The sequence below is a fragment of the Oryzias latipes genome, chromosome 9, assembly GCF_002234675.1.
Source record: "Oryzias latipes chromosome 9, ASM223467v1".
NCBI classification, from domain to species: Eukaryota; Metazoa; Chordata; class Actinopteri; order Beloniformes; family Adrianichthyidae; genus Oryzias; species Oryzias latipes.
Window position 1 is genome coordinate 5,899,977 of NC_019867.2, and position 12,938 is coordinate 5,912,914.

The window sequence follows — 12,938 nt, forward strand, 5'->3', positions numbered from 1 at the left end:
GAAAAGCTAAAAGACACGGATTCAACACGTTTGCATTTTGTAAAGAATTCATTTATTTAAAATTTATCGCAAAAAATTAATAGTGATTGGCACATTATTAATTAAAGTTATGACCATATCCATCCATTCATTCATCTCCCTAACCCGCTGGATCCCTTTGGAGTCACGGGGTCACCACAGCACAACCCGGCAACCCGGCTAGGCAAAAGGCGGGGTACACCCTGGACAGTAATAACAATTTTAACATTTTTTCTGAGAAGAATTTGATTTTTTTTTTTATTAAAAGGATACGACACACAAATTATGCCTAAATTCAATAAATATGAAAAACATCCATCACGTAGATTAAAAACAAAAAAACATGTGACACACTGAACATAAAACAGAATGGAATTATAAAGACGCTGTATATCACCTGTTAGCTGGTCTGTTGGGGGAGGAAAAAAACTGAAAGCCAACCCTCTGGTAGGTGAAAATCAAAAAAATTCCTTGAACTGAGGATTTCCAAGAAATTTCCTGCACATCGAGCTACAGTGCAATTCCAGAAATCTAGCCTGCATGTCATAAATTAAGCTGCAGTGTCAGTTTGGGACAGGACGCTCCTGCTTTCTACTGTAATTTTACACCCGCAAATTTCACAAATAAAAAGCTGCGTTGTCAACATTTTAGTTCCCAAAATATGTTTAGTGAAAACACAAAAATATGTTCTGATGTCCTCTGATAATTTATCTGTACCCCTTCCAGACTTTTAACACAAAAAGACTGTGAATTATTAGTTTGATTTTATGTATCTTTAAGAAACAAAAAGATGTGTTTAAATCCACATTTTTCCTGGGTTTTTAAGTCACTGAACGTAAATAAATGTCATAAAAAATACTTGGGAGCCATGAACCCACGCAGCAGCTTTCTGACCTTCTCTGAGTGCTGCTGTGACCAGATTCAAGGCCTGACGTGGCGTCTCGCAGTCGCTGAGCTGTGCTGGCTGCACCAGTAGGTGGCGATGTGGTGAAGGCTCTGGAGAAGGAAGAGTCAGTTCAGCGAACTCAGCATAAAGCTGCAGCTTCTCCTCCAAGCTGTGGCAGATCCGCTGGTCCTGTCTAAACAGGGCATCTGCACAGAGGTAAGGGCACAGAGGTGAGGACTGGTTTGGTTTGGGGTGAGGCATGATTGCAGATTTTTTGGCCTTACCCTGGAACTTGTTTATTTTCTGAATTCTCACTTCTGCAGCATGTCTGGCTTCCTCTGTCTCAGTGTTTCGCTCCTCCTCCTCTTCTTCCTCAGGACAACTGCCACGTAGGGCAGTAGGTTAGATAATGAGTAACACAAACATTACCACACATTAACCAGTCATGCACTCACACAAAGAAGCTAAACAAACAGGGCCGTCTTGATGTGCGCACACACCTCTCCACAGCCTGCCGGATGTGCTTCATCCATGCATTCCTCTCCTCTCTGGTGGTGGTGTGAACTTCATACATCTCTGGCCCCGCTGAGGAGGCAGAGATAAGGAACATTCCTCTTTCCTCATTGGCCACCTCTCTAACGATGAGCTTCTGCAGTGGGATCACAGGGGGTTTTTGGTCCTGGAGAAGAAAACCCATAAACATAAGTTCAGTTTGGTGGCCCTGAAGTGCAAATCCCACCAACAAACCCCACATTTTAAAGATCACGACAACAATTAAAATCAAAACAAATAGCAAAAAAGACATTACATCTTAGAAATCAAAACAAAATCCCAGAAAGCAAAGCACAATTCCAAAAAAATGATACAAAATAAAAATGTAACATTTTGGAAAACAAAAAAATGTCAGAAATAAAAATGAATTAAAAAGCAAAACACTATGAGAAAGTGGAAAAGGTACGTACTAAGGGACATCGCTGATTGGATGAGATTAATATAATCCATTTTATTGAAAAGTCTGCGATACTGGATATGCTCCATACTATGCAGGTATTGAAGACTCATTTGAAAATACTTAAACGTCAAAAATCAAACATCATCATCCAATTAGTGATGTCCTAATAATACCTAGCTTTTCTGGTTTCTTATCGTTTCTTTTTAAACCTTTCATTTTGACTTAGCTGATTCGCTGTGGTGACCTGTGAACAACTTTGTTTTCCAAAACATTTCATTTCATTTTTTTGGAATTGTGCTTTTGTTTCTAAAATCTAATGTTTTTTTTGTTTGCTTTTCTTTTTTAATTGTTATTACAGTCTTTAAAATGTTTTTGCGTCGACTGATATGTTGGTGTGATTTGCACTTCAGGGCCACCGTAGTTCTGGGAGGAAAAGCTTTAAAGGGGCTATATCATGCAAAATCAACTTTTCGAGCTTCTAAGTGATTTCTAATGTTCACCCCTAACAAAAAACAACCCCAAAGTGGTATTTTGATCCAGTCATACATTTCTGAGTATTTCTCTCAAAACCTGCTCTTTGAGCACCAGCCCCTCCCAATCCACAAAAACGAGCGGGTTCTCACACATGTGACATCATGAAGTGAAGAACAGCCCCTTCCAGGAAGAGTCTGCGCTGTCAGCACTGACCCAGGCTAACTCACACACCCACTTTCTCCACAGAGCTAGCAGGGAGCAAAACTCTTTCCTTTTCTATGTACATTCATCTTTGCAAAAGTTTCGATGTCGTTTGTTTCAGTGGGCGAGACGCAGACACGCTGCAGAGGTCATTTCTAGATTGACTTCATGAAATTCGCACCGACAAGGAGCGAAAGCCGGTGCCTCAGAGATCAAGTCATCCTACTTCCTGGTAGGAAAATGATCTTGCGAAAATAACTCATATTTTATCTTAAAAATTATTCTTTAGTAAGCTAAAGGTAATATATTATCAAATATAGGGATACAGCTTACTCTGAAAGGCTTAAGAAAAGCATGATTTAGGTCTTTTTAATATGTGGTTCTGGTTTTAAAGTATCTGTTGGGTTGATGCTTACCACAGAAGCAAATATAAAGCGCTGGTCTTTCTCTTGTAGGAAAACCAGAACATCCGTGAGTAAGAGAGCCAAAGTGTCTAAAAAAAGAAGATTTATATGTAAACTGGAGCCAGATCTACAGAGAAAAGACAGACAGATGATAGATTCACACCTTTTAGACGCCCTGTGGCAGTTTTCCAGAAGACCAGCCCTTTGTGCTGAAGGTTCCTGTGTTTACTGTGCAGATCCTGTTTGCGAAAAACTTTGCCGTTTTTGAGCTTGGCAAAACTCTTGATGTCAAGCCTGGCAAGAACTTCTTGCAGTTCCTGACATTTCTCATAATTATTGACAGTCAGGTCCACTGCAGCTATGATGTCTCGGATCTGGGCCAAAGCATTTGATAAGTCCAAGTGTTCTTGACTTCCCTCTGAGAGCACAAGAAACATCATCAAGAGGCATGACCAGGATTTTACTGATGTGTTTTCCTCATAGCTTGACAAAAAGCTTTGAAATTTAGTTTTTGCATTTATAAGATCAATAAACCACAACTTTGATATAAATGAATCCGAAAGGAGTGAAATATTTTTTTTCCCTTTTCCCACTCACTTTCAAACAAAAAATAAAATATGGTTTGTTGTTATATATAGCTATAATACAAAGATATATGTATGTATTTTTTTAAGTGAGTGTCCAAGAAATATGTATCACCATAAATGTGTATGTTTGTCTGTAAATAGTTTCAATGTATACTGTCCATATGTGTTTATTCCAGGGGTCTGCAACCTGAGGCCCCGGAGCCACATGCAGCTCTGCAGCTGAAAAAATTAAATAACAGAAATTGTAAAACGTAAGGGCTACTTAGCATTGATTTAATGAACCCCTACTTTCTGGACTGCAGAGCGCACCTGTATATGAGCGGCATCTGCTGTATTTAAAAAAAAAAAAGGCATACAAGCCACACTAGGCTATAAGCCGCAGATATCAATGTTGAAAAATTAGATATTTACTGCATGTGCAAACCGATTTTGTACTGCAAATGTACATATATGTGCTATCCTTCCTGGATAGCAAGCTCAATGGCCTTTAACTTAAAACTTGCACCACATGAACTTCTTTGTGTAGTTTCCATGATGAAGGGACAATGATTTGAAAATAATTATCAGTAAGTAATTTGTCGAGCGTATTCTATCTGCTAAAGAAAAAGTCTATTCTTCTTTGCATTGATTTTTCGTCTATCTTATTTTTGATTCTAATTCCAGTTAGAGCGCCCCTACTGGTGGAAAAAATCCACAGAATAGGATTTTTTTTCTTCATACTTATGTTTTTATTCATCCCAAAAACAAACCAAATAGCCCATTAATTACTTTTTTTCAAGGGTGAAATAAGATTTTGTGGCTCCTAATAGTTTTTGTTCGTTGAGAAACAAACCTCAATTGCTCTTGAGTGTTGAAGGTTGCAGAGCCCTGGTATTTTTATGCATAACAGTTATAATGTATGTGTTTGCTTGCTTTTTCCCCTTCTTATAAACCTCATTATGAAGACTGTAACCAGTGTACAATCCTATTTCTTTTGTAATACCTGCTTAAAAAAAAAATAATAATAAAAAACAGGTTTTTGATTAGCATGACGTGCAGAAGAGCTGAGTTACCCTGGGTGTGCTGTAAAATCCTCTCCAGCAGCACAGGATACTTGGTGATGCGCTGTGTGACCAGTAGGATGAATTCTGGCACTTCTCTTCGTCTGACAAGAGAGTTATTGCTTTGTTGCTGCGCAGAGAAGACAAAAAACACAAGACTGGCTGCTTAAAGAAGAAAGTATTTCACAGGTGATGCCTTCTAAAATAAGAGTTCTTGGAACTTACTCGGACAAAGTTTTGAAGTTTTTTGTTTTGCTGCTGGAGCTCTTTGAAAACATGTACAGCCTCCATGTGGTGACTGCAGAACTCTCCATACAGCTGCTTCATCCTCTCCGCGTTCTCATCCGAAAACTGAGGCACACCGTCAGATTTCAGTGTAAAAACGTGCATCATGCATCAGTGTACTCGCGTTAGTTCCGCCAACCTGCTGAAGAAGTATATCTCCAATCTGATGGATGAGGTAATTCTGCGAGTTCTCCTGATGGGATGACACCTGACGACGTTCCTGCAGGGTTCTAAAGAGGTTTCTGTGGAACAGCAGCAGGGGGTCCAAGCACGGGAAGATCCGCGCCACGCAGTCCAAGTCCAGCTGCAGCTCCTCCAGCATGCCCCTCCTGAAGACCTCCGACATGACCGTCAGAGTCTGGATATGGTGAAGCTCTGTCTGCATGAGCTCTAAAGGAAGGGCAGCCAAAGTGGCATAGATGAGGTGACTGGCTGGGACAGTGGGTAACAAAAAGTCTCATTTAAAAAAAAAAAAAACTGTCACCATGCATTTGTCCACAAATACCTGCAGGAGGTATTAGTATCAAGAAGTATTTTTTTTTGGTATGGTATTTAATGGAAAGTTGACTTCTTTGTGATATGAAACTCTGTCATGTGTAGTAATGTGACTGATTGAGTTGAAAATAAACACAAAACCCACTACCCACAGCACCATTATAGTCAAACAAGCAATTACTGCAGAGCAGATTGCCCTCCCCCTACTGATATGATAACTGAAATTATTCGATAATTCATCTTCATCTCAATGACATACCACAGCTAACAAGGTTTATCCATATAAATAAAAAATAAAAAAGAAGTTAAATCAATATTTACAAAAAGATATAAAATGAAAAAAGTAAAAGAAGGAAAATAGAGAGGTCCTACCATAAATAACATCCTGTCTCTTGATGGTGAATCTGTCAAGTTTCCTGCAAAAGTCTGGACTGACAGCAAGACTCCACGACTCTGCATCAAGTCCCAGCTGATCAGCTGACAGCTCAGTCAGTACAGAAGCGTCAACTGTATCTACAGAAATAAAGAGCAATAAATCTCATTTTCATCCCTGATGCTTCATAAATCCTTTAGGATAAGCTATTGACTGTATAAGATATAATGGACGAATCGCGCGTGACGTCACCCAAAGAAAGTGCCTCTCTTCCGGTTCCAACCAAATGAAGTCAATTCAGTCGCCATTTTTCGACTTTATGTCTGTCGCCATGTTGGAACCAGACGTCCTAAGTAAGCCGTGATTGGCCCACCTACATTTCTATGGCAACCACTCTACAATCAGGAGTGAGCGCGTTAGAAGGCCGCACCCCCTACCACTGAAAGCGGGCTCGGGAGAATCTGTCAATCAAACGTTCCACGCAAGGCCACATACTTTTGTTGAGGGATCTGATTGGTCAGTTTATACCCTGCGCTACAGCATAAATATCATGAAAAAAAATTAGATCAGCAGGAACATGCTAATAAAAGGCAGCAGAGCAAGAATAATTATTCTTACAAACATAATAACAGAGCAATAGCTGTTTGTTTCTCAATAGAAGTCTACAGGGTTTCGACCGGCAGGTACTTGCTATTTGGAACGCAAGGGGGGGGGGGGGGGGGGGGGGGGTTGTTAAGTCCAGTTTTCATGTACTGACAATGTGATATGTGCCTCACCCTGGGTGCTGATTGGCAGGTCAGTGGAGGGGGAGGTTGTTGTGACGGGTGTCCCCTCTTCCGACAGCGAGCTGCTCAGGAAGGCTGCCATGCTGCACTCACTGTCCGCCTCTGCTACGTCACTCAGTCCTCTGCTAACAAACAAAACATCCCGACCTAAACATGGCCCTCTCTGGAAACATGGGAGGGTATAACTATGTTACTTGAATTTTAACCCATAAGAACTCAGACCCCTTTTTTCTTAAAAAAATAAAAGTAGGTGTATTTTACCATAAACCATGTGGATCACAGAATCCTATTTTTCGGTTACACTCATGTCACCGTGGGTTTTTATGGGTTAATTGTAAAAACTCTGAACATTTTGAGATTAAGACATACATGGATGTTTTTTATGTCAGCATAAAGGCAATAAACCCACATCACTGCTGCACCCAAATCAGTGAACACTGCTCTCAGTGAAATGACTGGAATCTGACCCCAGTGGGGAAACTTTAAAATACCCCAAAATATGCAACAATAACAGCTTTTACTTCAAAATCCAACATACATGATCTATATTATTTAGTGCAAACAGACTTAGTGAAGCTTTAACTCCAGATCTGTTTCGATTCAACAACTTTATGTGGTTCAGTTACTCATATTTTTAAAATTGGAACAAAAACCCTCAATTCTTGTAGAAGAAAATAATAATTTAAGGGAAATTTAAGGACAATGCTTTAGTTTCAGATGCTTCCTGTGTATTTTTTTTACCTGTTTTTTTGTTTACCTGTTTTACCCAAACATTTTGAATCCTTGATCACTTTACCCTGAGGACCTTCTCTTCTCTGATGATCCACGTGTCAAAGAGAAATGTCCTCAAATCCAGTGAATTTGAATCTTTTTTTTTCCTCCAACGTAGACTAGGTCATTGCATGTAATTTTAATAAAAGAGGATATATAAATGTCTAAAACAAAAAATAATTAAACAAAATAGTTAAAGTCCCACTCTGATAATATTTTGATTTATTTTTAAAGCGTTCCCAGTGTTCTTTTAATCAGAATTATGGCGTTTTTAGCCAAAACACAAACTTTTGTCGTTTTCTAGGACATAGCTTCTGCAGGGCGGCAGTAGTTAATCAGAAATTCACCTCTGAGTTGTAAGTGCAGAGCGATCCTGTCCCCTCTTCCCATCACCTATAAATAAAAGCTCTCTGTTTGCACACTCTCCTGCTAGCTTACAGCCCCTTACAAGCCCAACTTAACAATGCTGACACAACAAAAATGGCGAGGAATATTGGAGCTATCCATCTGTACAATTTTGAGCCAGATGGCAGCTCAGACTAAGACTTAGATGTATCTCGTTGTCTACAAGTGGATGCATCACAATGCATTGAGGCCTGCGCAGTGTATTTTCTACATCACAGAAATTTTTTTTTTCCAACTTCATTTTTTCATCTGCTCCTGACCAAAAATCACCACAAATGTGGTGATTTTCATATCTAATGGCTGTTGACTAAAAATACACCTTACCTGCTATCTAAAGACATGGACAGGCTTTTGGAAAAATGGGTGATTGTTTCTCTTTTTTCTCTGGATGACGTTGAAGAAGGGGAAGAGGAAGACGAGGAGAAAACGGATGCTTGACAGTTCTCCTTGACTGAGTCTGGAAGTTCAGAAGGAAGACAAATAAGTGTTCTTTTAGGGTTCCTTTAGATACATATATTTAACTTTTTTTTTTGGGATGGCTTCTGTAACCAAACCACAACAATGAGGTGACTTCTGTCAAATAGTAAAGTATGCCATACTGAAAAAAAGAAAAAGCCAGACATGCACAAAAACACAATCCAGGCCAGATCCCCCACAGAGACGGATTGAAATTTAACTGGAAAGCATGCAGGGAGGGAGGTGGTGCCTTTTTTTGATCCACTCCGGAACAAGGGAGGCCAAGGTAAGAACCAAATGAATCAAAAACCGACACTTGGGGACAGGGAAAAGGGGGTGAGGAGTTTACTGTACTCACTGTGTGGGAGAGACGTAGTCTTGCTCTTCACCAAAGCTGCATTCCTCTCCTGCTGCAGCTTCTAGGGGGACACGCACGCAGACATGTTAACATAAACAGCTGTAAGGAACTGTGTTTGGAGTCAACAGACGGAGACGGTGTGAAGTCATGTGGTTACACATCGCCAGTCTGTCTGCACGAAACTTTTTATATTTTTTTACCATTAAGCATAATAGAAAATTTGGAGAATTTTTAGAGTACAGCAAAAAATACTTGATTTGGTCAAAAACATAAGGTTGCTAAGATAAGACAATAAAAAAGGACATGTGCAGTTTGATCACAAAATGAACTTTTATGCCTGTCTAATGAAATATATCACCATTGTTATGTTTCTTCTGTAGAATTAAACAGGAATTGAACAACATTTTAACGATATATGCTTAGTCTTTTCTTGACACGAAATATTTCCTCTGAAGTGGTGGGAGTTTGCATTTTTATTCTAGAGATTCAGATGCATCACACATGGATCAAACGAATAAAAGTCGGACTTAAGCGTCTACATTTTAGATCATGAAATGATTCTTTTTGTAAATGCAATAAAAATAGCGTATTTTTAAAAAGAAACAAAAAACTTTTCTATATTTTATATGGGTATGGAAATCATAAAAAACAGCCGGCACAATAACCTGTGTGAAATTGTCAACACATTACATTGACAAGAATAAAAAAGAAAACATTCAACTCAATTTTTTTGGTTTGATTCTAAATATCTGTAGCTACAATAAATCATCATTTTAGTAATCAATATGGAGTAATACAAAAATGTTCTAACATTCATTGATTGACATACTTTTGGGCAAATGTCTTTGAATTAGGTTACATTTCTGCAGAAAGGTGTTCTTGAATTCCTTTAAAATTGTTTTAAGTTTCATAAATGTCATAAAATAACTCAACAAACAGTCTTTTATAGGGTTATTATACATTTAATGCCTAAAAGCCATCATCGGCTTATTAAACTTGACTATTATCATTTTACGTTGATGCACATTTCATTATTTGATTTTGAAGTTGAGGGGCTACCTTTCCACAAGCCGCAACAGACTCCCTGCAGTTTTTATGGACGTTCACGAAGCAGCCTGCAGACGAGAGTCACAACAGTCATTTCATCTGTTCTTCATGAGTTGGGCTCATAAAAAAAAGAAATATTATGACTTCATGATTTCTGATAAGCAAAAACACTGCAGCACAAGAAAAAACAGTCAATCAAACCCTGAACCGTTCAACCACGGCAGGACATGCAGCAGTAAAACACTCACTGGAGCACTGAAGCAGCTCCTTCCCAGAAACAGGCTTGTCACAGGCCGCACAGAGCGCCGGAGTCGACTGGGACACAGGGACAAACTGGTGTCCATTCATGGCTCCCGTCCTGTCCTTCCCTTCCTTCATGTCTTTTCCCTTCACCTGGAATTCAAGTCACACTCATTTTAAAAGTCTTACCGCTGCTCTGGTATTAAATTAAATTAAATTAATATTATCTAAACCACCAACAGTTCCTCTGTTTGCAACAAAACACCTGCTAAAATGACGTTAGTTGATATGAAGGGGCCTCTGTGTGAGCTTTTCTGTTTACGTTGAGGAAGTCCATGAGGACAGCTGTGGTCGTAGCGCTTTGTCCTTAGGGGGGGGCTTCAGGAGGATTCCTCTCTGTAAGTGTGTGTTTGTTTTCTTATCAGACTTTGTGAGAACGTCTAGGGGTGGGGGGGTTGTTGCTTTTCAGGTACATTGCGTTCTTGTAAACGCAGGATCCCCATCCCCACATACAAACAGAATTTGTAGCCCTAAGAGGATCCCGCAGAAAGTGTTTTGGCTCCATAATTGCGTGGGGAAGGGGCTCGGCGTTGTGTAAGAGAACATCTTCACTGTATCCTGTTGCTAAGGCAGGGGAGGGAGTTTACTACATTGCCAAAGACACCAAGCACAGACAAATGGCCCCCCAGGAGAGGAATTCTGACCTGATCTTTCAAAGAGCTGTTAAACCTTTTACTAGCAACAAGCCACCCATTGACTGTATAAAAACTGGACTGAGTGAGTGTGATGTCCCTCATAGAAAATGCCTTCCGTCCAGCTCCAACAAAATAAAATGGTCATTTTTTTTCATGATGCGGACACCATCATGTTGGAGCCAGACTACGTCAGTAGGCAGTAATTGGTCCGAGTCAGTTTGGGTCATGGTTTCTATGGCAACCACTCTCACCAGACAGGAGTGAGCTTGTTGGAAGGTCACACCCCTGCCACAGGCAACACAACATCTGTCGTCAATCAAATGTTTAGAATGGTCAACTTGAGACTGCATACTTTTATTGAGGCACCTGGTTTTAAGTTTATAACTTGAATACTTGCACTACAGAAAAAAACATAGAATTAAAAATAAAAATTAGCAAGAACATATTAAAAAACAGTAGTAGAGAAAGAATGGTTATTCTGACAAATAGAACGACTGAGTTGTTTTATTTTTCAATAGTAGCATATGGGATTTTGGCTTCAAAGGAGCCAGTGAGTACTTCCTGTTTGAAACGCGTGGGGGAGGAGTCACTCAGTCCAGTTCTCATATACACTCAATGCCCCCCACCTCAAATTTTTTTAAAGATGAATTTCAGGGATTTTACTCATGTTTCACCACATGTTGGAGAAACATGCGTCATTTAGAAGTGAATTTTCTACAGCGCCGCCTCACCTTGGTCTTGTTCCGCGTGCTGGACATCCTATTCTTCAGAAAGCTGAACGTCCGGCTCACTTTATACTTCTCCGTCTCAACTTTTGAAGGAATTATGTATTTGTCCCACTCCTCGTCCTCGATCCTACACCACGTTTCATTTAAACAGAAAATCAATAAAAAGTCACCACAGCTATAACAATGACCCCCTGTATGTGATTACTGCATTCAAATCCCACTTGTGCTGTCTTTAAAAACCAAACAGATCATTATTTTAGTGGTTCTACTCGACTGGAAAGAGATGACTAATCAGGAACAGTGGTGTCATGCTGGAATGAGAGAATGTTCAGTCTTCCAGGACCCCTGCTCCACAGATTATTACTCTTTATAACATGCTTGGCATGCTTGGACATCACTATGGTCTCTAAAAGTTTCTATTTATAGCCCACCCCTGACAAAATGCAATTAATGATGTGGCAACTATTTAAAACTATGTTTGGAGCTTACTCTGTAGGTGAAGGGGAAAAATGACTTAAGAGCAAAGAAAAGAAACATGCATCAACAGTCTGGACACAAATTGTTAGGAGAGAATCTATTTATACAAAGACGCTGAACGGTTAAAAGACGAACTGGCGGGGTAGTAGATGGACGAGACTAGAATGAGTCAAGCTACACATGCATGTCTGCGAGGCCCTTATGATGGAGACATACTCTTTGAGGAACTCTGTGAGCGTGAGATGTTGGAGCGACGCGCTGCTCTCCTCTTCTGCTGACTGGGCCCGCTTACGGAAACCCAAAATCCTGCATGGATACAAACAGCTCAGGCCTGACAACTTTCACATCTTCTCATCTGTTAAAGTTCGAGTAAAAGGACAGATCCAAAAAATGTCTCTATCAGTCCACAGCATTTTAGTAGCTTACTTCAAGGAAACATAAAGCGAAAATTAAGTCTATACAAGCAGGTATTTAACCCCTTCACACCGTATGTCACTCATTTGCAACGTACCTTTAGAGGCCCACTCCGATCATCTTTTGATCTATTTTAAAAATGTTCCCAGTGGTCTTTTAGTTACGAATATGTAGCTTTTAGACAGTTTTTTTTAAAGTGTCGTTTTCAGGGACATAATTCCTGCAGAGCAGCAGGAGTTTCTTAGAAATTCACCTTTGAGTTGTGAGTGGGACCATTGGGGTGGAGCCCATTCTTTTCCTTCGCCCAGTGCATTTTCGACATCACAAATAAGCTCTTTTTCCGATGGCATTTTTTCCTGATTCTACACCAACTTGAATAACTACCTTAGAAATGCAATTTTGATCTTAATTGTCTTCATATATATCCTTCATCATCAGAAAAATACCACAGGAATGTTGTAAAAACACCAGAAAAATCAATTTTCTTCAGAATGGGTCTTGATTCAACTTAATTTAGCATCACCTTCAAAGGAATAAACATTGACAAATATATTTTTTATATATATTTGGAAACGAACTCGGGCATGAAGGGGTTGAATATAACCATCATGAATTCATAGTCTTTTATTATGCTGTTATTCTATGACATTTCCTCAAGTAGCAATGCATGGTTAGAAATAAAATGAGCGCATGAAATGTATGTATCAATGAGATGAAGCAGCCTGTAAAATGTATGTGAGGGGCCCGCATGTGTTACATGGGTGGATGAGAAAGCAGGAAAACAGTTAAAAATGTATATGCAACATAAATGTTGCAATATGTGGGTGAAACAAACTCAGTGTCACTG

General features: G+C 39.6%; 1 protein-coding gene across 6 annotated transcripts in view; it reads right to left on the reverse strand.

The window, feature by feature from the left end:
- LOC101175242 (rho guanine nucleotide exchange factor 28) overlaps positions 1–12,938 on the reverse strand; it is a 49,944-nt gene that overhangs the window by 4,134 nt on the left and 32,872 nt on the right. For 2 of the 6 annotated variants that reach the window (XM_023958919.1, XM_023958922.1), the window contains 16 exons: positions 11,894–11,983; positions 11,204–11,327; positions 9,786–9,930; positions 9,550–9,605; positions 8,491–8,551; positions 8,001–8,133; positions 6,492–6,625; positions 5,715–5,855; positions 4,987–5,237; positions 4,788–4,913; positions 4,575–4,692; positions 3,099–3,353; positions 2,948–3,024; positions 1,360–1,583; positions 1,189–1,286; positions 913–1,110 (listed from right to left, as the gene is read on the reverse strand). In XM_023958919.1, coding sequence (XP_023814687.1) covers positions 913–1,110; positions 1,189–1,286; positions 1,360–1,583; positions 2,948–3,024; positions 3,099–3,353; positions 4,575–4,692; positions 4,788–4,913; positions 4,987–5,237; positions 5,715–5,855; positions 6,492–6,625; positions 8,001–8,133; positions 8,491–8,551; positions 9,550–9,605; positions 9,786–9,930; positions 11,204–11,327; positions 11,894–11,983 — 2,231 coding nt within the window. The remainder of the gene's footprint in view (positions 1–912; positions 1,111–1,188; positions 1,287–1,359; positions 1,584–2,947; positions 3,025–3,098; positions 3,354–4,574; positions 4,693–4,787; positions 4,914–4,986; positions 5,238–5,714; positions 5,856–6,491; positions 6,626–8,000; positions 8,134–8,490; positions 8,552–9,549; positions 9,606–9,785; positions 9,931–11,203; positions 11,328–11,893; positions 11,984–12,938) is intronic. The other 4 variants (XM_023958921.1, XM_023958920.1, XM_023958918.1 and 1 more) reach the window with 3 other exon arrangements.